Source organism: Notamacropus eugenii, chromosome 1 (assembly GCF_028372415.1).
Source record: "Notamacropus eugenii isolate mMacEug1 chromosome 1, mMacEug1.pri_v2, whole genome shotgun sequence".
NCBI lineage: Eukaryota > Metazoa > Chordata > Mammalia > Diprotodontia > Macropodidae > Notamacropus > Notamacropus eugenii.
The window spans coordinates 415,432,011-415,456,948 of record NC_092872.1 but is presented as its reverse complement, the minus strand read 5'-3'; the positions used below and the strand labels follow the sequence as shown (position 1 = coordinate 415,456,948).

Here is a 24,938-nt window from a genome sequence, read left to right as displayed (position 1 = left end):
GAAACAATTCAAGTATTGTGGGAATACAATCAAGATAACACAAGATCTAGGAGCTTCTACATTAAGGGATCGAAGGGTGTGGAATATGATATTCCAGAAGTCAAAGGAACTAGGACTAAAACCAAGAATCACCTACCCAGAAAAACTGAGTATAATACTTCAGGGGAAAAAAATGGTCTTTCACTGAAATAGAGGACTTTCAAGCATTCTTGATGAAAAGACCAAAGCTGAAAAGAAAATTTGACCTTCAAACACAAGAATCAAGAGAAGCATGAAAGGGTAAACAGCAAAGAGAAATCATAAGGGACTTACTAAAGTTGAACTGTTTACATTCCTACATGGAAAGACAATATTTGTAACTCTTGAAAGTTTTTTCAGTATCTGGGTAGTTGGTAGGATTACACACACACACACACACACACACAGCACAGCACAGGGTGAATTGAATAGGATGGGATCATATCTTAAAATAATGAAATTAAGCAGTGAGAGAGAAATATATTGGGAGGAGAAAGGGAGAAATGGAATGGGGCAAATTATCTCTCATAAAAGAAGCAAGTAAAAGACTTTTCAGTGGAGGGAAAAAGGGGGCTGGTGAGAGAAAAAACATAAAGCTTACTCTCATCACATTCGACTAAAGTAAGGAATAAAATGCACACTCATTTTGATATGAAAACCTATCTTACAATACAGGATAGTGAGGGAGAAACGGATAAGCAGGGTGGGGGGGATAATGGAAGGGAGGGCAGTGGGAGGAGGGAGCACTCTTGGGGAGGGATAGGATCAAAAGAGAGAATAGAAGAAACAGGGGCAGGATAGGATGGAGGGAAATATAGTTAGCCTTACCAACACAACTATTATGGAAGTCATTTGCAAAATTACACAGATATGGCCTATATTGAATTACTTGCCTTCCCAAAGGGAATGGGTGAGGAGGGAGGAATGAAGAGAAGTTGGAACTCAAAAGTTTTAGGAACAACTGTTGAATATTGTTCTAGCAACTAGGAAATAAGAAATACAGGTAATGGGGTAGAGAAATTTATCTTGCCCTATAAGACAAAAGAGAAGATGGGGATAAGGGAAGGGAGGGATGTTAGAAGGGAGGACAGATTGGTGATAAGGGTAATTAGAATGCCCAGCGTTTAGGGGTGGGGGGAGGGGAGAAATGGGGAGAAAATTTGGAACGCAAAATTTTGTGGAAATGAATGTTGAAAACTTAAATAAATTTAAATTAAAAAAAAAAAAGAGCAGTACATACGTTATCTCATTGGAACCCTTAAGATTCCTTCCAACCCTAAACCTCTCCCATGGTCTGGAAGAAGGGAATGGCATGGAGAGCAGGTTCTTCCAGGGGAGACATCACTCACAGCAGACTCCTCTTCATTCAGAGACCAACAGCAAGAATTCAGCAGAATCTGTGACTTTGACCAGGCTAATTGACATTTTAAATTCTGACATTTCTTGAGGCCCTCCCCCCCAAGTATTCCTGTAAATGCTGTTCCTATGCTCTTTAGAGAAGAGAAGAGAGTGTTTCCTTCTAAGGCTCCCTTCTCTACAGGAAGACTATTCAAGGGCTCAGCCTCTGTGGGGTTTGGAACTCTGAAGATCTGCAGAGCAAGCCAGATCAGAAGCTTCTGGAAGCCCCAAATCACACCAACTGGGGCATTTCTCTTCCTAGGGGCATCTGGAAACCTGCAAAAAGAGTGCTAGCAAAAAGCATTCAGTTACTCCATCCAGTATCAGTTTTTTCGTCCCCCTCCCCAAGATTAGGAGTCAAGATGAATTAATAATGAGAGGTAGAATTGTCGTGTATAAGGGAATTTAAACTTTGCAGCATGCTTTACATACACTGTCATTTGAGCTTCAAAACAGCCAGAGGTTGTATGTAGATTTTCCTGACTCCACATCTGATCTGGTCACCATTTAATGTGCCTGCCCAATTGTCTGTGCAAAGGAGTTATCTCCTCCCTCTCCCTCACTTTTTCCCTCCCCCCTCTTTCCCTCCTTTCCTCGCTCCTTCCCTCTTTCCTTCCCTCTTTTCCTTCCTTTCCCTCTTTCCTACCCTTCTGTCTTCCTCCCTTGCTCCCCCCTTCTCTCTCTCCATCTCTTCTCTCTCTGTGTCTGTCTGTCTTCACACATACATTCACTCACACATACACTTACACATGTGTGCATACTCTAACCCTCCAATGATGAAGCAATGCAGTCTAGGAAAGAGAGCTTGTTAAATGCCATTTTTATCCAGGACTGACTGGCATGTTGACAGATGTCTCTCCCAGAGCAGAGTCCTACTTGGGGGCAGGGGATGGGCTACAGTGACTCTGATTTACTTTCTCAAGTATTTGGCCATTACAGGGCACTTGGTGATCATTATCTTACTTGACAGCAGAGTAAAATGTGAGGAGTTATTAGTATCTCAAAGGCCCTTCATTACACAGACCAAATTAAACACTGCTCCAAAAGGCTTATAAATTGTAAGGTGTGTGTGATAAGTTATATGTCTGTATTGGCAAGAAAGGGATACCGTGTGGTACTGAAGAGAAGACAGACTTGGAAGCAGGGAGGCCTGAATTTTATTTATCCTCCAGTACTTAATAATTGGGTGAGCATGGGGCAAGTCCCTTAACCTCATTCTTCCTTATTCAGGAGGCTTCCTATCGCTTTCAGCAACAAATACAAAACATTGTTCTTGGCATTCAAAGCCCCTTGTAACCTGGCCCCCTCCTACTTTTCCAGTCTTCTTGTCCCTTGCTCCCTGACGCACTCTCTGTAATGCAATGACACGGGCCTCCTGTCTGATCTATCTCTTGGCTCTAGGCATTCTTCCTGGCTGCTCTTCAGACCTAGAATGCTCTCCCTCCTCTGCTCTGACCTCCTCAGCTTCTTCTAAGTCCCCACTAAAATCCCACCTTCCACAGAAGCCTTCCTCAACACCTCTTAGTTCCAGTGCTTTTCCTATTTTAATTATTTATTATTAACTATATTAACTATTTATCCTGGATATGGCTTGCTTTGTGTTACTTGTTTGCAGGTTTTCTCTCCCATTAGACTGTAAGTTCCTTGAGGGCAATGACTATCTTTTGCCTCTATTTGCATCCCCAGCACTTAGCATAGTGCTTGGCATATAGTAGGAGCTTGATGAATATTTCGGGCAATTAGGTGGCTCAATGGATAGAATGTCAGGCCTGGAGTCAGGAAGACCTGCGTTCAAATCTGACTTCAGACACTTGTTGTATGACTGTGGCCAAGTTATTTAACCTTGTTTGCCTCAATTTCCTTGTCTGTAAAATGAGCTAGAAAAGGAAATGGCAAAACCTCTACAGTAAGTTTACCAAGAAAACCCCAATTGGAATCACAAAGAGTAGGACATGACTTAACAACAATGACAACAAATGTTAATTGATTGAAGTGAATGAGCCTAAGTTTCTTAATCTGTAAAATGGGGATAATATCTATAGTTACCACAAAGAGTACCCACCACACAAGGTGGTTATGTGGCTCAAATGAGATAATATATGTCATGGAGGCTGAACTGGTCTAGTTGGGCCATCCCAGAGTGATCATTCTAGGTCAGTAGTGTCAAAACTCAAGTAGAAAAGCAACCACATGTCTGAACATAAGAATCTCTGCTGCTCACATACTGACAGTTTTAAATTTTAATGTTGCCTATGTTTTACTGCATTTTAAAATTTATTTTGTTAAATATTTCCCAAATATATTTTTATCTGGTTTGGTTGCACCCAGAAGCCTTGTAACAACATATTTAACATGCCTTTTATAGGCCAACTCAACTTCTGCTATCCTCCTCCCCTAGTTCATTCAACCTCCATTATAAAATGCTCTATAAATATAAATTATAAATATATATAATATAAATGCTCCATAAAAATAAATGTCTGTGGTTGTTGATAATGATGATGATGAAGCAGCAGGTTTGCTAAAGTGGTCATTGCCTTGGTCGGCTCAGAAACCTGTCTGTGTCTGTCTGGGCAGGAGGGTGGTGCAAATGTGGGCAGGCAGCTGGCCTGGGAGCACAGGCTGCTCCTTCCCACCCTACTCCCACTCTCTAGCATACGGTAAATGAGGCTCAGGCTAATCCAGGCAGATCAGGGGGGTAAATGAGAGGCTTTCCCTATCTCCTGTTTCCAGACTGATCAGACTGGACACAGGAAGTTGAGAGGATGGCGGTGGGGGGCACACAGACTGCACATAGGTTTCTGAGTCAGACAGTGGCATCAGCATAGGCGCCCTTGACTGTATCAGTCCTGAGTCTTAGAGCTTCTCTTCTCCCCCCTATCTTTCCAGGAAAGGCTGAGTCACATTGGACCTGAAGAATTTGTCCAGGCTTTTGTGCATAAAGATTCTTTGGACAGCACAAAGGTAAGGAAGGCATTCATTCCTTCTTGTTTCTCCTTCCCTGCCAAACAAAAAAAAAAGACAATAGTGTCTTTATTATGCACAAAGCCTTATCATAGGCATTATAGATTTCTCTAGGAAAGGATTTTTTAACTTGATGTCTATGAACTTGTCTTTTTTTAATATTTTAATAACTATCAGAGGAACCCAGTGGATAGAGTGCTGGGTCTGGAGTCACGAAGATCTGAGTTCAAATCCAGCCTCAGATGCTCACTAGCTGTGTCACTTACCATCTGTTTGCCTCAGTTTCATTGTCTGTAAAATGGGGATAAGAATAACGCCTGCCTCTCAGGTTGTTGTAAAGATCAAGTGAAGTAATATTTATAAAGTGCTTAGCACAGTGCCTGGCACATAGTAGGGGCTATATAAATGCTTACTACCACCATTATTATTATTATTATAATTAGTTTCTTTTGTAATTCTATGGACTTTATTTTATGCATTTAATAGTATTATTCTGAGGAGATCAAAAGTTTCTGCCAAAGGGCTTCATGATATAAAAAGGCTAAGAATTCCTGTTCTAGGAAAAGGACCTTGGAACTATCACTTCTACTTGTTCCATGAAAACAAGGTATCCTAGGACCACAGTGACTTCTATGTCTATGTGTCACAAGGATACAGTATCCTAGGAATGAAGTGATGAAAAGAGTCTCGGACTAGCTAGGCATCAAGACACCTGGGTTTTAGTCTGCAACTCCTTTATCATATGCCCTTCATCAAGTAATTCTTTGAGTTACAGTTTTCACATCTATAAAATAAAGGAGTTGAATTAGATGATTTATGAGGGCCTTTCCAGCTCAGATACTCTGGTAGGCAGCAAGGTGGCAGTGGATAGAGCATTGGATTGAAGAATCAGAAGGCCTGAGTTTGAATCCCATGTCAGACATGCACTAGCTATGGAGCCTTGGACAAATCAGGGCTTTCTCAACCTTAGTTTCCTCATTTGTAAAATGGGAATTATAAAAGCACTTACCTCGTGGGGTTGTTAGGAGGATCAGATGAGACAAGGTAGCAAAGCCCTTTATGAACCACAAAGCACAGCATAAAAGCTATGCTTAAAAGTCTGGGAGATTTCTGATTCAGAGAGAAGCAGACTGTTTGGGGGTAGGACGAGGAAGTGGATATAACCTAGGAGCAGAAGGAGCCCCATATCGGTCTCTAAAGACCTGCAGACGTAATCCTAGTTAACCTTGACTGTACCTGTCCTCTTCAGAACCTTAGAAAGAAGACATACACGCAGAAAGAAGCTCAGTCACTGAGCTAGAAAGAGGTAGCATGGTGTATCTGTATCTTAACCAAACTCCTCTTCCTAGGTCTGCCACTAGGGAAGGGGAAGAGAAGAGAATGAAAATTTATTAATCACCTACTATGTGCCAGGCAGTGCGCTGAGTTCTTTACCAATATGATCTTATGTGATCCTTACAACAACCTCCTGAGATAGGGGCTATTATTATCCCTGTTTCACAGATAAGGAAACTAAGGCTGATTGAGATGTGACTTACCCAGGGCCACATAGTACATGTTTAATGTAGGATTCAAACTCAGATCTTCCTGACTCCAGGTTCAATTCTCCATACCCTGTGAACATGAGGCTGTAGGACCTTGGACCAATCCCTTCCCCACTCTGGGCCTCCGTTTCTCAGCAGAGAGGGTTGGACTAGGTCCTCTAGTGACCCTTCCTGGCAGATGTTATGTGTTTCTCTTGGTATAATGGAAAGAGCACTGAAATTGGGCCTCAGTTTCCTCATCTATAAAATGTTGGGGTTGGACTAGATGACCTTTAAGACCCCTCAAGCTTCTTTCTCATTGATCTTGTAATTCCGCCAACCTAACCCTAACCCTAACCCTTGCTCTTGAAAATCAATTTCACTTTCAGTGGAATAGTTTGTGTACACGATTGCCCTCTAGTGGCTACTTTAAAATACATCCAAATATAAAAAAGAATAAAGGCTTACTCAAGGCACTAGACATTAAAAATAACACTATTCATTTGTTCATTCATTCAAGAAATGTTTCCTAAGCCCTGTCACACCCAGGACCATGGGTTGGTCACCAGGGGAGATACAAAGATGATTGGCATCTGTGATCTTGTGATCTCTCTTCATCACATGGTTTCTGCCTTTATAGAACTCACCACCTGGAAATAAGACTAACAAAACACAGCACTAATCGTAATAGCTCGTATTTATATAGTGGTTTAAGGACTGAAGAGCGTTTTCCAAATAATGATATCTCATTTATCCTCACAACAGCCCTGTGAGGGAGGTTGTGCTATTATTATCCTCATTTTATAGTTGAAGAAACTGAGACAGCAGAGATTAAGTCACTTGCCCAGGGTCACACTGCTATTAAGTATCTGGGGTCACATTTGAACTCAAGTCTTCACCACTGTGCTGCCTAGTTGGGAGGGGGAAAATATGGATACAAATCGGATACACATTTGCTATTTTGCAGAGTATCATAACTTTCAATGGCTCATTATTGTGTATCATAGAAAGCCCCAAAATCCTTAGCCTGGGGACCTTCTATGGTCTAGCCTCAACTTACTCAGCAAGTCTAAAGACTTCAACCAAACTGGATGACTTGACAGTCTTGAATATGTCAGCTGCATTCTATCCCTTCCTTCTAGAATTCTCTTTCTTACTACTTTTCTATTCTCTGCCTCCATCCCCAGTCTTCACCTGCTGAATTCTTACCCATTCTCCAAGGACTAACCCAAATGGCCTTCCCTCCATGAAACCTTGTTTCCTCAGTCAGAAATTGTCTTCACTTTTCTCTCTCCTTTTATAGTGCAATAGTTCTCAAAGTGTGGTCTATGGACTCCTGGGGGTTCCTGAGACCCTTTCAGATGGTCCTCAAAGTCATAACTATCTTCAGAATAATACTAAGATGTTGTTTGCCTATTAAAATACTCCTTCCCTTTCCACCAACATATCTGAGATTGGATTTTTTTTCATATATTTCAGCTTACACAATGTTTTGCAGCTGATTAAATGCAGAAGGAGAGAGGAGAATCCAGTTAGTATAGAAATATCTCTGCCTTTATGTTCATTCCTATTAAATCTAAGCCAGAGATTTGAAAAAATAGGTAAAAACAATGCTACTTACCTCACTAATTTGGGGGTGGGAATATAGTTACTTTTCATAAAAATGTTATTTATGCAACATAATGGGTTTATTATCATTTTAATGAATTAATCAGATTTTTAAATGAGCAATTTAAATTTCCAGTGTGACAAATATCAATAAATATTAACTGAAATAAACAAAAGCTCTTTGAGGTTCTCAATGATTTTTAAAAGCGTAAAGGGATCCTGAGTTTGAAAGCCTTGAGAACCACTGACTGGCAAAGAGGTACAGAGGGACCTCTCTGATGTGGTTATCACAATAGGACTTATCGCCTATTTGTGTTCTTTTCTTATCTCCCTTCTATGATTGTAAATCCTTCAAGGGTAAACCTTCTATCTTTATCATCAATGTATTTTTATCCCATAGCACAAAGCCTAGCACTGTTTGTTCAGTGAATCAGTCATGAAATAAGGCAGAGACTTGGACAAAGTGGCATTTTAGATGGAAAGTAGCCTGACAGGAGCATGCTGACATTGCTGAAAGAGGAAAGACTGGACACAGGGAGAGCAGCTACTTTCTGCAACTCAAATAAAGAGCATAGACAAGACTCACAGGACAGTAGGAATGGCCAAGAAGGAATTAGTCCTATAGATGCAATAAAGAAAACAGGAGGATTCGGTTTAGTGCATTTGGGAGAGGTGGCAGGTGAGAGAAGACTGTGAGCATAGAATGATCAGAGTTAAAACTCAAGTCCTCAGGGGTCTTGGGAAGAGGGAGGTGGTCTTATGTGTGGACACCCAACCAATCAACAAGTATTATTAAGTTCTTACCAAGGCCCTGTGCCTAAGTGATGGGGATACAAGTACTAAGAATGAAAGAAACAAGAAAACGTTCATGGAGTTTATATTCTAATGGGGGAGACAGTAGGTACACATAAGTATATACCAAATAAATGTAAGTGTGTGTGTGTGTAAAGTATAAATATATATGTATATACCAAATAAATGTAAAGTGAATAAATACAAAATCATTAAATCCAAAGTAGTTGGGGGGCACTAGCAATTGGAGGGTTCAGGAAGAGTTTTACATAGAAGATGGTGTTTGAGCTGTGTCTTAAAGCAAGAGGGGGTCCCCATGAGGCAGAAGTAAAGAAGGAGTGAATTATGGACATGTGGGATGACTAGTGAAAAGGCACAGAAATGGGAAATGGATTATTGTGTGGGAAGAACAGGGGAAAGCCTGTTTAAATGGATTCCAAAGTATATGAATGGGAGTGGTATCCATTAAGGCTAAAAGATAATTGGGAGCTAAGTTGAGTAGGACTTTAAAAGCTAAACAAAGAGGTTTATATTTTGTCCTAGGGGCGATAGGGAGCCACCAGGGTTGGTTGAGCAGGGGAGCCCTATGATCAAATCTCTGCTTGTGGAAAATTAAATTTGACAGCAATGTAAAGGATGGGCTGAAATAGTGAGACCTGAGAGAGGGAGGCCAATTAGGAGGGGTTTTTGATAATCTAAAGGAGAGGAACTGAAATGGGTGATAGTTATGAGGGGGAAAAGAAAGGGTTGGATGCAAGAGATGTTGTGAAGATAAAACTGGGTCAGTGAGATTGGGAGAAGGTAAGGTCTCTATGGAGCAAGGATGTGTCAGTTTTTAAGGGAAGCCAAGTTTCTGCTGAGTCAAAGACATGGAAGAATAAGGTGAAGTAATAAAATCAGAGTTAGATGGAATCTTAGTGGCAAACGAGTCCAACCCATTATTGAACAAGCATCCCAACAAGTGGTCATCCAGACTACCCTCTATCAAGGCAGCCCATTCTATTTTGAGGTCATTTGTAAAGTTAGGAAGGTGTTTTGTTGTTGTTTCATTTTGTGTTTTTTCCTGACATTTGTACTAACTTACCCTCTGCATCTTTCATCTGCTTATTTGACCCTATAGGGTTGGGTCAGCTAGGTGGTGCAGTGGATAGAGCATAAGTGAGTTCAAATCTCACCTCAGACAACTGACACTCACTAGCTGTGTGACCTTGGGCAAGTCACTTAACCCCAAATGCCTCATCTCCAGTCATGTGGAGGAATATCTGGTCACTGGATTCAGATGGCTCTGGAGAAGTGAGGCTGATGACCTGCACAGCCCTCCCTCACTCAAAACAAAGCCAAGTGCAAGTCATGTCATCATTTCTCTGATGGCATGGTCTTCTTCGGCAACGAAGGACAAACACACACACCCTATAGGGTTAAGCAGAACAGTTCTAATTTAAAGACCCAAAGAGGTTTAGGATAAAGGTGGAAGTCCCAGTGGTAGAATGAAATCCCATATTTACATTGAAAAGAAGGAACTGGGGAAGAGGAGGAAAGAAAATGGAGTTGAAGTGGGAGGTAGATGAAGGAAGGGTGAGGGTTAAGACTGAGCTAAGAGTCATGCCATCAAGCCTTCATGTGGGCTTAGATTTAATAAGAATGAGCAAAGAGTTAGAGATACTTCTATTCAGGCTCACTCACTGAATGGATGTTAAAAAGTGAGAACCAGAAAAGGACTTGGCCTAAAAGGACCAGGGTGTCCCTTTGCATCCTGGGCCATCTCCAGTTGTCCTGATGAATATCTGGCTACTGGACCCAAATGGTTCTGGAGGAGAAAGTGAGGTTGGTGACCTTGCACAGCCCTCCCTCACACAAATCAAAGTCAGCTGCGAGTCATGTCCTCATTCCCCCAATGTCATGGTCCTCTTCAAAAACGAAGGACAAATACAACAACAATTAAAGATAAATTTCCTGAGGTCATGGACTGTTTTGGGTTTTTTTGTCTTTGTATCTCCATGGCCTAGCACAATGGAAAACAGGTGCTTAATAAATGCTTATTGAATGGACGAATGCATGTCAATGGTCAATCAGCTTCTTCTGTTCCTGCATCACCTCCTCCCCCACCCTGACCCATTTCACAATCACACCCTCAATGTGTAGCCATCATCATCATCACTCCTCCTGTCTCTTTGTTTTAAGCAATGCTGGCACCTCAAAATGATACGTACATCTTCTTTCTAGCCTTGTTTCAGTGAACAGAGCAAAACAAATAACCTTGAAGCCTATGTGAAATGGTTCAACCGTCTGTGTTACCTTGTGGCAACTGAAATCTGTATGGTGAGCAAATAGCCCCCCCCTCCCGCCCTGGGAGGAAACCCACCCGATTCCCAGTCCAGTTCATCCCTCATGGTCCAGGAATAAGCAAGCCCAGGAATGAGTCTTTGCATCAATAAACAAAGAGCCCCCAGAAGCCTAATGTGACCGCAGCAAAAGGCATCCAGATTCTGCCAGCTTTGCCCAACAGTGTTCAATGAACCATTATCTCTGTTAAGATCCAGAGTAGTCCCAAATTCATCGAAAAGACTTTAGAGCTCCATGTCCTTACTTTGCTAATAAGAAACTAGGTCCAGAGAGGCTAAATAACTTGCTCCAGGTCACACAGGTAGTAAGCAGAAGATACTACTTTCCAGTTGGCCTTAGGAATCTACTCTTGTGTCCCTGACACCTGATAGGTGCTCCTATCTTTGCTTCTCCTTAGCCCGCCAAAAAGAAGCAGAGAGCACAAGTGATTGAGTTCTTCATCGATGTGGCTCGGGAGTGCTTCAACATTGGGAATTTCAATTCACTGATGGCAATCATCTGTGAGTAGTTGCCTCTAAATGTGGCATTTTACCTAGGGGTGAGGAAGAGAAGGCAGGCAGCTGAGCAACCCCCTTTTCCTTTCCCTCATGTCTCTCTTCCAGCGGGCATGAATATGAGCCCTGTCTCCAGGCTAAAGAAGACATGGTCCAAAGTGAAGACAGCCAAGTTTTTCATCCTTGAGGTAAAGAGAAAGGAGGCCCTACTTTCTGATTATTGTCTCTGAATGTGCTTTAAGGAATGCCTTTTTAAGGTATAAGCAAACCCTGCCACCCAGGCATGTTGCTGGAGTAAATGGGATGTTTTCTGATTTTGTTTTCAGCACCAAATGGACCCCACAGGTAATTTCTATAACTACCGGACAGCACTGAGAGGGGCAGCCCATCGATCTCTCACTGCCCACAGCAATAGGGAGAAGGTAAGTGTGAGGGAGGACTGAACTGGCCCAAGCCACTCTATCCATAAGCCCTAGAGCAAATAAAAATCCATGGCAAGTGCTGGGGGGCTGGATTTCCATGTAGCAGTCAGTCCTGGATTTGGAATCAAGAGACCTGCATTTGATTCTCAGCTCTGACACTTATGAGCTAGGTGACTGGGGAAATCCATAGCATCATAGAACTTAAATTTGAAAGGGATGTTAGAGACCATCTAGTCCAATCTTCTCACTTTACAAATGAGTAAACTGAGGCCCAGCAAAGAGAAAGTGACTGCCAACAGTCAGATTGTAGTACATGACAGAGCCTTCTGTCAAACCTAGATCTCCCAATGTCAAATCCAGAGCTCTTTCCACAAGAGCATCCTCACTTCAGTTTTCTTGGCCTCAATTTCCCAATCTGAAAAATCAGGAAACTTGAACCTGCAGGACCTATCTCACAAGATTGTTCTGAAGAAACTGCTTTGCATACCTTAACAGCAACATGGTACAGTGGATCAGAGTTCTGTGCTTGAGTCACTAAGATACAGGTTTGAATCCTGCCCCAGAAAGTCCTCTGAGAAAGTCACTTAACCTCTGAGCCTCATTTTCCTCATATGTAAAATGTGGAAGGACAGGACTTTAACTCTCCATAGCTTTAAATCTATGATCCTTCATGAGCTCTGACCACACTGCCAGGTTTGACAATTCTAGCTTAGCCCCTTCAGAGGAGCTGTGGATCTGAGACCAAGGCTAAAAACCTTTAACTGACACTATCTGTGGATGATTTATCTACTTTATCCTCTCAACTTCTCCCAAGTGGACTCACTGAGGCAGGAAAGAGTGGAGAGAAATTGGGGCCTAGTGTGATTTCCCTGAAGTTTTAACTGGTCCCACTGATTTTTATGCATCAAAACTCTTCCCTTTGAGTAACACCATGCTTCTAGGGATATTTGTCACTTTCCCATTTGACACCTATTATGGCAGTGGACTGCATGATCTCATTTTTCCCCCTTGAAAAGATAGTAAGACAAAGCTCCCATGGAATTCTGAACCTCTACTTCAGGCGACCTCATACCCAGTGAGTTAGGAGTCTCCTCGCTCAGCATATTTGTTTACAGTCTTGTTTAGAACCAGCTGGTGTCTTTAACTGTCAGAAGTGATCTGGGACCAGAATTTCAATTTTTCCTCTTGAGTGATTCACCAATGGCCCATCTCTACACAATGGGCTTCACTTGTTTACCCTGTGACCTACTTTATTCTGAAAACATGTGTCCCCTCCTCCCTGCAGACACCTGGAGCAGCCGTGGCTGATCCTAAGAGTCTGAGAGCAGAGGACACTAGGGCTGGAGGTTCTGAAAGGCCTTCTTTTCTTTCTCTCTGCTGTCATCAGAATCACTTAAAGCTATGTCAGTGAAGGATTCCTTGGAAGACTGGGCAGTTCAGTTTGCAGAGGAGAAGACGTAGAGGAAGGGGAGATGTCCTAGCTTTATTCAAATATTAGAAGGGATCTCTGGAGGAAGAAGGGTGAGATTTGTCCTGTTTGCCCCATAGAGGGCTGTGTGAGGAGCAGAGGGAGAAGGCAATAACAAGGAAAACTTTGGCCCAATGTTCAGAAAGACTTCCTGACAATTAGAGTTGCCACAAAATATCATGGGATATTCCAGGAGATAGAGAGTCCCCCTTCACAGTACTGTAGATCTGAGGATGAAAGGGACCTTATCTAACCTTCTCATTTGGCAGATGGGGAAACTGAAGCCCATTCACATCCCCCAGGTTAAAGAAGCCAGGACTGGTTCCCATTGTCTTGACTTTGAGTCCTGGGCATTTTCCAATATGTCACGACATTACTCCTATATCATCCTGGCCCAGAAGGAAAGTCATCTGTTTTTTAACCCACCTTCTCAGTTGGACAGAGACTCATCCATGGTATGGAAGCAGTTGTACTGCACAATGGATGGAGTGCTGGGGTCAGGAAAATGAGTTCAGATCCTAGCCTCTGACATGTGAGTGACCTTAAACAAGTTACTTACCTTCTATCTGGCTTAGTTTCCTAAATTATAAAATGAGGATCACAATAGCACCTACCCCTTAGGGTAGGTAGGGCTGTTGTGAGGTTTAAATGAGATAGTAATTGTAAAGTGCTTAGCATAATGCCTGGCACATAACAAGCGACATCATTCCCTTCTCCTGATCTCAGTTGTTGTCAGTCACATCTGATTCTTCATGATCCTTTTTGGGGTTTTCTTGTCAGACACCAGAGTGCTTTGCCATTTCCTTCTCCAGCTCAGTTTACAGATGAGAAAACTTAGGCAAGCAGGGCTAAGTGACTTGCCCAGGGTCACACAGCAAATAAGTGCCTGAGACTGGATTTGAACTCAGGAAGAGGAGACTTCCTGACTCCAAGCCTAGAACTGTATCCACTGTAACACGTAGCTGCCCTCTAATTTCAGTACCACTGGGCAAAAAAAATCCCTGTCTAACAAGAGCAGATATTCCCACCTCGGGTACCTATATCACTATGCATAGTCCCTTCCTTTTTCCTTCTAATTTGTGTTTAACTCATTACACCTGGCACTTATAGGGCACTTTAGGCCTGCAAAGAACTTTATACACACACACACACACACACACACACACACAATCTCCTTGGAGTCTCACAATAACTCTGTGATGTAGCTGCTATTATTATCCCTGATATTTTATAGATGTGGAAACTGAGACTGAGAGGGATTAAGTAACTTACCCAGAGAGCTAGTGTCTGAGGCGGGATCTGAATCCACATCTTCCTGACTCCAAATCCAGTTACCCATTCCATACTGGTACTCAGGTACGCAGGGATGAGGACTGGGTAAAAATTCTCTGCATCCTGGTGAAGAGGAGATGAAGTATTCAGTTAAGAATGAATAAGTCAGTGAATGAATAAACACGGATAAAGGGTCTTCTATGAGGCAAGCACTGTGCTAGAACCTAGTAATCGTAGTAATAATAATGATTTATAATGATAACTGGCATTTATGTAGCACTTTAAGGTTTGCTGTACAGATATTATCTCATTTCATCTTCATAACAACCCTGAGAGATAGATGCTATTATTATTTCCATTTTATAGATGAGGAAACTGAGGCAGACAGGTTAATTGTGTGGAGTCACCCAGCTAATAAATGTCTGAGGCCAGATTTGAATTCATCTTTCTGACTACAAGCCTAGCACTCTACTCACTGTGTCACCTACCTACCTACAAAACATGGTCAAAAATGAAATAGCTCCTACCTTCAAGGATCTTATATTCTATTAGAGGAAAAAACATGCACATATGAGCATCTATGAGAAATAAACAAACGAAATACAAGATAATTGAGGGAGGGGAACTATAAAAGCTTAATGTATAATGCGGTGCTTGAACTGAATATTGAAAAGAGAGGGATTCTGAGAGATGGAGGTGAGGAAGGAATGTGCCTAGGCATGGAATGTCCAGGTCCTACAAAGATATAGAGATAAAAAATAGAGTATCTGGTGTAAGGTACAGCAAGAAAACTAGTTTGATGGACCATAGAGTGTGGGGTGGATAATAATGTATATTAAGACTAGAAGAAGTAGATCACAGCCAGATTGGAAAGGACTTTAAGTTCTAAACAGAGGAATTTGTACTTGACCCAGAGTTAACAAGGAATCAATGAAATTTATTAAATAGATGATGTTTGTTATTGTTGAGTCATTTCAGTCATGTCCAATTCTCCATGACCCCATTTGAGGTTTCCTTAGCAAAGATACTGGAGTGGTTTGCCATTTCTTTCTCTAACTCATTTTACAGATGAGGAAACTGAGGCAAGCAGGGTTAAGTGACTTGCCCAGGGTCACATAGTTAATAAGTATCTTATTTCATGAAAATGAGTTTACGTGATTCCAAGCCTGGCACTGTGTCACCTGGCTGCCCTAAGGTAATCATACCTATGCCTTCAAAAGATCACTTTGGGAACAACAAAGGGGCAGTAGAACCTACTAATAAAAGAGGAGATTATGGAGCCTTGGTCATATCTTGCTCTCAAGGTGTTGGTTGAACAAGCAGACTCAAAGAGGGTGTTATAGTGGAAACAGTCCTGGATTTGGAGTCAAAGGGCTGAGATTCAACTCTGCTCTGCCACTCAATGTATGTGTGGTCTCAGAACAAATCATTTAACCTCATGGGCTTCAGTTTCCTCGTCTGTACAATGAGGGGGTGGGACTAGACGACTCATCTAATAGGTCAATGTCAGCTTAGAAGGAGGGCTCTAAAGGAGTAGACCAGATTTCAGCCCTGTGATTTTGAGCTTTTTTTTCATATAACAACTTGGATGAAGACTTAGGATATGACACTTTAAGGTTTGCTCTACAGATATTATCTCATTTTATCTTCATAACTACCCTGGGAGATAGATGCTATTATTATTCCCATTTTATAGATGAGGAAACTGAGGCAGGCAAAGGTTAATTGCCTATAGTCCCACATTTCTCTCTAATACCATGAGGTTTGCAAAACACTTTCCTGCCAACAAACCTGTGAGGTTGCTAGTGAGGAAAGCAGCTATGTAACCCAGTAGATAGAGCACTGAGCCTGGAATCAGGAAGAGGCAAATTCAAATCTGGCCTCAGGCATTTACTGGCTGTCTGACCCTAGGCAAGTCACTTAAATGCTGCCTGCCTCAGTTTCCATAATTGTAAAATGGGGATAATAATAGCACTTGTCTCACGGGGTTGTTGTGAGGATCAAAAAAAGATAATATTTGTAAAGCATTTAGCAGTGTCTGGCATATTATGGGCTTATTCCCTTCTCTTCCCCTAGTGTAATTAATGTTAACCCCACTTTATAGATGAGGAAACTGAAAGTCAGAGAGGTTCAGTGACTTAGCTGCCATAGCAAATAGAAGAACTAGAATTTGAACCCAGGGATCAAATTCAGCTCTTCTTCCATATACCACAATGTTTGTCCATTTTCCAATGACCCAGAGCTAGAAGAATAGCTATTGTTCAATGTCAAGATCCAAAAAGATCTCAGACTAAAACAATGGGTCCAGAAAAAGGCAGCCAAGATAGTAAGAGAACTGGTGACTATGTCATGGGAGGATCATATGAAGGAATTGGTGATGTTCAGCCTAGAGAAGACATGGCCCTGCCATGGTCATCGATAATTGCGTTCAAGTATTTGAGAAGTTATCATGTGAAAGAGCAATTAAATAGACTCTTCTTGTCTCCAGAGCAGAACTAGGAGCAGGACATGCACATTGAAGTGAAGATTACAGTTTGATGTAAGGGCATAGTGTTGTTGCAGAGGGGATCCTTAGTCAGGGATGAGTTGAATTAGAGGGTTTCTGGGATCCCTTATGATTCTGTGATTCTGCCTAAGGCAGGAGCTGCTATCTGAGTCGTTAAAGGAATAATACAGGCTTGGTAATATAGAAGATACTCATGCTAGAGGGACAGAATGTGGAGTTAAACTGATGGTGTGGACATTTCTGTTTTGCCCTAATGCATATAAATGTAGATGAAGATTGAAGTAGTCAATGTTGGAGGGCTTGTAGGAAGATAAGCATGCTGGTACATTGTTGGTGGAGCTGTGAATCAATATAATCACTCCAAATGCAATATATATATATAATATATTATAAAATAACTAAAATGTCTATGCCCTTTGACCCAGAGATTCTACTATTCCAAGGAGGTCATTGATAAGAAGAAAGGCCCCATAGACCTAAAAGTATGTGCTGCAGAACTTTTTGTGGTAGAAAACCACTGCAAACAAAGTAGACACCTATCAACTGGGAAATGGTGAAGCAAATTATAGTACAGGAATATAATGAAACAATACTATGCTGCTGTTGTGCCATTGCTTTCAGGTGTGTCTGACTCTTTGCAACCCAATTTGGCGTTTTCTGGGCAAAGATATAGGAAAGGTTTACCAATTTCTTCTCCAGCTCATTTTACAGATGAGGAAACTGAGGCAACCAGACTAAAATGACTTGCCCAGGATTACATAGTTAGTAAGTGTCTGAGGCCAGATTTAAACTTAGAATTTGAGTCTTTCTGACTCAAGGCCCAGCACTCAACCCCCTGCACCACTTAGATACCCATTACTGTGCTCTAAAAAAACCTCACAATATGATAAATGCAGAGAAGTTTGGAAAGACTTACATGAACTGATTAAAAGTGAAGTGAGCAGAGAGCCAAGAGCATAATATACAAGATGAGTACAACAGTATGCTACAACAAAGAACAACCATCACAAAACAATCAAAACTACAATGTTGTGGAATTATAAAGATCCCACTTGACGCCAAAGAAACTTGGTTTTGGTTTGTTTATGTGTTGGAGGGAGGGAGGAATTGCCCATCGTTTGTCATTCACTTCCGAGATCGCCAGAACTTTGAATCAGAATTTCAAGAAAGTGCTGATTCTAACCAGCTCAGCTCCACCAAACAAATGTATACATCTCGGAATGATAATTTTTATAGCTATTGAAAACCCTGAACAAATGCAGTTTTAAATTACTCAGCCTATTGAGTTGGGGATTTGAATGATTTTTTTTTTTTTAAGAGCTTCGCACAAAAGATTGAGATAAAGCCCAGGGTCGCTTTTCAGAGCAGAACCTGTGAGATGAATAACTTAAGGCTCTAATTGATTGGTTAATCTGACATGCAGATGGGCCATGCTTTGGAAGGCGCACATGAGCAGACTAGCAAGGGCCCTTGGCTGTGCATTGAATTTTAAAACAGGGCTCGGAAGGAGGCAGGCAGGAGAAGAGCAAGTCTTGGGTAGAGGCTGGTGCAGACACCTCATCACTCTCCAAGTTCAAGAGCAGGGGCCTAGCCACTATTTCCTAGTGTGGGAGTTTGATTTGAACCATGTAAGTGTCAAATGACTCTCTTACCATGAAAACGTACTGAGTAGTTGTGGGTTCTTCCAAACTGACTATTCATTAAGCCTGCAGTCAGATTGTAAGAGGTGCAAGGGCCCCAAGAGGCCATCTAGTCCAAAATCCTGAGGATTGGAGAGGGATCATAGGATCATAGATATAGGGCTGAGAGGGAGGTTAAAGATCTAGTCTAAACCTCTCATTTTACACAAGAAAACTGAAGGCCAGAGAGGTTAAATAACTTCCCTGGGGTCACACAGGGTGGCAGCGCTGAAATTCAAGACGAAGTCTTCTGACTCTTGTCATTGTTCAGTCATTTCAATTGTGTCTAACTCTTCATGACCCCATTTGGTTTTCTTTTTTTGGCAAATACTATGTATGTAGTTCATCATCATCATCAATTTACACATGAGAAAACTGAGGCCCAGGGAAATTAGATGACTTGACCAAGGTAGTATCAGAGGTAATATTTGAACCTATCTGACTCCAGGGCAGTTAGATGGCACCTTGGATGGAGGGTAGACCTAAGGTCAGAAAGACTCACCTTCCTAAGTTCAAATCCAGCCTCAGACAGTTGCTATCTGTGTGACCCTGTTTGCCTAAGTTTCCTGTAACATGAACTGGAGAAGAAAATGGAAAATCAAGCCAGTACCTTTGCCAAAAAAACCCCAAATATGGTCATGAAGAGTAGGATACAACTGAAATGATTCAATAGCAACCGAGTCTGACTTCAAAGTTCGTGCACGCTCAGTCTGGGTTCCATGAATCTGGATTGCCAAGTTGTGATGGTTGCCTCCCACTCTTTTACCGCCCCCAGAATTTCCAGTGCATTCTTACCTGAGTCTACAGAGGTGTGCTTTGTTCTCCCTGCTAATACACACAATGAGCTGTATTATTACAGTAGGCTAAAAAGCAGATGTTCATAGCTCCGCTCATCGCGGGCAGCAGAGCACACCTTCCTATCTCACATGCTTTGGCTGGTAGAATTTGACTTGTGTTGCAGTCCCAGATGACAGATCTAAGACCAGTTATGAGTAGGGACTCAGGCTGACAAGTTTAGGGAGACTTTGTGTGGAGTGCTAGGTTCTTATAGTGACAAGTATAACTGGATTAGAAGCTGAGGACCTGTGTTTAAATCCTAGTACTATATCTTACTATTTGTGTGATCTGTCTTAGCCAAGTTACTTAGCAAGTCCCCAAGAGCCCTGGAAATAGTGACTTTAAATAATGAGATAGATAAATAAATAATATCTATAAATAAATAATAAATAGTGGTTTTATATAAAAGATGAGACATTACCACCTGTTTTGCCCCTGTACACTAAGGACCATAGGATTTTTCCATTTGACTTGCAGCTGAATCTTTCCATGGATTGTCTTGCTCATTAGAATGTGGGCTCCCTCGAAGTGTTATCTGCCTTACATTTCTGTGTGTGCCATGAGGGCATAGCACAGTACTTTGCACATAGTAAGATGCTTTATTTATTCATTGGGCAGCTAGGTTGCACAGTGAATACAGTGTCAAGACAACTCATCTTTCTGAATTCAAATCCGACTTCAGATATTTACTAGCTGTGTGACCCTGGGCAAGTCACTTAACCTTGTTTGCCTCAGTTTCTCACCTGTAAAATGACCTGGAAAAGAAAATAGCAAACCATTCCAGTATTTCTGCCAAGAAAATCTCAAAAAGGATCACAAAGAGCCAAACATGACTGAAACAATTCAACAATAAAATTCATTCATTCAACCTCTCCAAGCTATAATATCATCACTGGTAAAAATGAAAGAGTTGAATTAAATGATCTCTATAGTCCCTTTGAATGTTAAACCTTAAGGTCCCCGAATGCCCAGAAGGACATCCCTTAAACAAATCCCTATTCAGAGCATGTGGGCTGAAGATAAATGAACTCACAGACACTGTATTATAAGCTCTGTAACCTTTTTTGCTTGTGATACATTTCTTAAACATATTCCCTAGAGCCAGTGATAAGGGGGAGGAAGCTTCGTCATTGTTGGGAATCAGTTTCATCCATTAAGACTCAGGAAACCTGTTTCCAAGTGCTAGCTCTGCCACTGACTAACCTTACATGAAACTGAACATAACACTTTCCCCCTTTCTAAGACTGTTTCTTCGACCATCATATAAAGATATGACAGTTCCTTGCCAGTTTTCTGGGTGGAACTATAACCAGTCAATGTTGGAGGGGTTGTGGGAAGACAGTTCCATTAGCACATTGTAGATGAAACTGTGAATAGGTACAACTATTTTGGTAAACAATTTGAAATTATTCAGATAAAGTGACTAAAATGTCCATATCCTGTGACCCAGAGATTCCAGTACTAGGTTCATACCCCAGGAAGGCCATTGATAAAAAGAAATTTACCATATAACTAGGATGGGGTAACTGGACCTTTGTTTGAGGGTGGCAAAATTAAGAGAGCACTGACACCACTTCTCATTCAGCAGCATAGAAGCAGCTAAGCTTAGCTTCAGAATAATTAGTTAAGAGTATATGATAATTAGGAATAACTAGTTAGGAATAATTAATTAAGAGTAGGAAACAGATGGAATATAAAACATGCCCACTTGCTATCATGCTCCAGGTGAACTCTCCTCTCTAGTGGAGAGGCCCTGTTAGATCTCTGGGTCTCTATTTTCCTCATCCCAACTGAATTATAATAAAGAATAGATTTAAATTTTTATAGCAGCTCTTTTTGTGGTGACAAAGGATTAGAAACTGAGGGGATACCTATCAATTGGAGAATAGCTAAACAAGTTGTGGCATATGATTGTGATGGAATACTGTTGTGTTATAAGAAATAATGAGTAGGGCAGTGTCAGAAAAACCTGGGAAGATTTATATAAAATGAGTGAAGTAAGCAGAACCAGAAAAACATTGTACGTAGCAACAACAATAGTATATTGATAATCAACTGTGAAAGCCTTAGCAACTCTGATGATCCAGTGTTCCATGACGATTCCAAAGGACTCATGATGAAAAAATGCTCTCTACTTCCAGAGAGACAACTAAATGCAGATTGAAGAATACTTTTTTCTCTTTATTTATTTTTCTTTCTTTTCCCCCGACTACATGTTTTGTACATGGTACAAAATGTGTTTTGTACAACTTCATATATGGGTATCACATTTCTTGCCTTCTCAGTAGGTGGGGAAGGGGGAAGGAAAGAGAGAATTTGAAACTAAAAATTTTAATTGCTTTAAAAAGGCAGATTTGAGGGTATTTTTCATGCTGCTTGCCCCGGTTGTTTTTTCTGATGTTTGTCCAGGCTCTAAAAAGTCTATAGCAGTTCTGATGCTAAGGTCATTATGAGAAGCTACTGAGATGATGGATGGAAGGTGATTTACAAACTCAGAAGCGCTGTATACAAGGCACGATTGTCATTGCTGTAGCGTTTGATGGTAATTTATGAGAGCAAATGAATTTTGACAGCTGCTTTTTGTACTTCTGTTGCATGAGGTAGAAAAGTTTCAATAACTTTTTTTCTCTCAGTTGATTCCTCTGATGGAAAATTCTAAGGAAAACTAATTCTTCTCTCCTTTCCTTACAGATAGTCATTCCTTTCTTCAGCTTGCTCATCAAAGATATATACTTTTTGAATGAAGGATGTGCCAACCGCCTTCCAAATGGACACGTCAACTTTGAAGTAAGATTGAAAACCTCTCTTGTACCTCTCTGTCTCTGGCACTCTGTCCAGTGCTGAACATCTCAGCCTCCATCATCCCAACAAAGCAATCAAGCCATGAGCATTTGTTAAGCACTTACTGTGGGCTACAAATGCAAAGAAGGAAATGACCCTGTGCCCTCCAAAAACTTCCATTCTATACGGGAGACAACAAGTACCTTTATAAGTATATCCTGAATAGGAAAATAATCAATACAAATAAATGTAATATTGTTCAAAGTTTTTATGAGAAAACAGAATCAGAGAAATGAAATTATTTTTTCCCAAGATGACACAGCTAGTGAGAATACACAGCTAGGTCTGCATTACAAGATGAACGCTGATGATCACAAACAGTTCATCAAGAGTTTGATATTTGTATTTTGAACTTAAATACCCCCCTCATATGCACAACAGAGCACAAAAAAGAGATTATATGCAAAACTGAGGATTGCCTTATATGCAGCTTCATTTTTTTAACTATGTAAGAAATTCCACGAAATACTTTCAAAACTGTCCTGTTCAGACTTTCTTCAGCCTTCCTTTTGTTTTCTTCTATGCACTCAAAAAATGTGTTATGCCTTCCTCCTTTTTTTTTTTTGGCATTACTATTGCTAATTTATCCTCTCCCAACAAACCTCTCCTCCCCAACATAAATAAAATTATTAACAAATAAACATAGTTGAGCAAAAAGATTCCATACAGTGTTTATGTCTAAAACTGTATATTTATTCCTGTGCCTTGATTCTATCACCTCTCTGTTACAAGGTGGATAATATGGTTCACCATAGGTCCACTGGAGACATGCTTGGTCACTGCATTGCTTGGAGTTCTTAAGTTTTTCAGTTATTTTTCTATGTAGTTTAGTTCTCCACATCCAGGGGCAGCTAAGTGGCACAGTGCATAGAACGTCTGACTTGGAGTCAGGAAGACTGAAGTTGAAGTTCAGCCTTAGACATTTACTAGCTGTGTCACCATAAGCTAGTTGCTTCATCTCTTGTTGCCTCAGTTTCCCCATCTGTAAAATGAAGATAATAATAATACCTACCTCTCAGGGTTGTTGTGAGGATGGAATGAGATAATAACATAATAACTGTAAAGCCCTTAGCACAGTGCATAGCACATAGTGAGTTCTATATAAATATTAGCTATCATGAATTGTTCTCCCAGTTCTATTAACTTCACTCTGCATTAGTTCATGCTACCCAAGATTCTCTGAAAATGTCTTTTATTATTTCTTACAGTATAATAATATTCTGTCACATTCATATACAATTTGTTCAGCCATTCTCTAATTGATTGACAACTCCTTAGATTCCAGGTCTTTGAATGTTTTTTCCTTCTTTTGATTGCCTCTTCTGCTGCATTTCAGGATCAGAAAATTGTTTTTCTTGTGAATATTTTTTCCCTGCTATTATATCCTCCCTCTTAACATCACCCATACTCCTCCTTGCTTCCCTATTGAGTTTGATTTCTATACCAAACTGTGTGTATATGTGTGTACATATTTGTCTGCATGTGTGAATATTTCCAACACTTCTTTGTCTAAAACAAGAGTGAGGTTCATCTGATGCCAAAGCCCCCATCCCTTTTTGTAAACTCTTTTCCTTGTACTTGCCAATCATGAGAAATAGTATGTTCTACCCCCTTCTTCCTCTTTTCTCCACCATTATATTCCTTCCTTTTATGTTCTCTTCTCTTTCTTTTCTTCAAACCTTCACAACAGAACCAGTCAACCACCAGATCCTCTGTTTTTCTTGTTTAATTCTCTCAGTATCCTTTGAAGATATTAAGGATTTAAAAGGATATTTGTTTTTTTCTCCCCCATTAGAATGTTAGCACCACATCACACAGTCCCTTCCAATTGCTCAAATAAATTTACTTTTCTAGATTTCGCTTGATTCATTTGAATTTCAAAATTCTTATCTGGCTCTGATCTTTTTCTCAGAAATGCTTGAAAATATTCCATTAAGGATCCTTTTTTTCCTCTGTAGGGTTATACTCACCTTTGCAGGGTAAATTATTCTTGGTTATAAACCTATTTATTTTGCCTTTTTGGAATACTAGATTCCAATATCTCCTCTTTTCTTCTTTTTCTTTTTAGAAGCTTCCACATCTTATATGATTTTGACTATGGTTCCTTGATACTTGAACTGCTTTTTTCTGACTGCCTAGCGGTATTTTTTCTTTGACATGAAAGTTTTGGACATGGGCTCTTCCATTTCTGGAACTTTTTGTGTTTTCATTCAGGTGATCAGTGGTTTCTATCTTTACTTTGACTTCAGATTCTAGTAGATCTGAGTAATCCTTATTTGTGATTTCTTATCCAGGGTTTTTTTTTAAAAATCTACTTTCAGGGAATCTGTTCATTATTAAAGTATCTTTCCTTGATCTGTTTTCTAGATCAGTTGTTCTTGATATCAGATAGCTTACATTTTCTTCTGGGTTTTTTTCAATCTTTTTATTTTGTCCTAGTATTTCTTGATGTCTCATGGAATCATTGATTTGTTTGGTCTGTTTTGATTGTCACAGAGTCCATTCCTTGGTTTAGGTTTACCACTTTCTCTTTCTAGCTATTTATTCTCCTCCTTACTCTTTCCTTAAGGACCTTTTACTTTATTATCTCTTGGCCTCATTTCTTAAATAGTCCTTATAAAAATTCATTTTTTTCTCTTGGAATCACTTCCTGAAATTGTTACAGAGTTAATCTCTCCTCTTTGGGTGTGTCTCTAGATTTACAATTTTTTATATTAGTCAGTGTGTCTGCTTCAGTTTTTTAATTTCTCCATGTTTAGCTCCTGAATTGGAG

The 24,938-nt window shown here is 40.6% G+C and overlaps 1 protein-coding gene across 1 annotated transcript in view; it reads left to right on the top strand.

Moving 5' to 3' along the window:
- The window catches only part of RASGEF1C (RasGEF domain family member 1C), a 191,846-nt gene that overhangs the window by 158,376 nt on the left and 8,532 nt on the right, over positions 1-24,938 (top strand). Inside the window, exons 7-12 of the mRNA XM_072631217.1 lie at positions 4,306-4,380; positions 10,527-10,622; positions 11,044-11,146; positions 11,249-11,328; positions 11,467-11,562; positions 22,016-22,111. Coding sequence (XP_072487318.1) covers positions 4,306-4,380; positions 10,527-10,622; positions 11,044-11,146; positions 11,249-11,328; positions 11,467-11,562; positions 22,016-22,111 — 546 coding nt within the window. The remainder of the gene's footprint in view (positions 1-4,305; positions 4,381-10,526; positions 10,623-11,043; positions 11,147-11,248; positions 11,329-11,466; positions 11,563-22,015; positions 22,112-24,938) is intronic.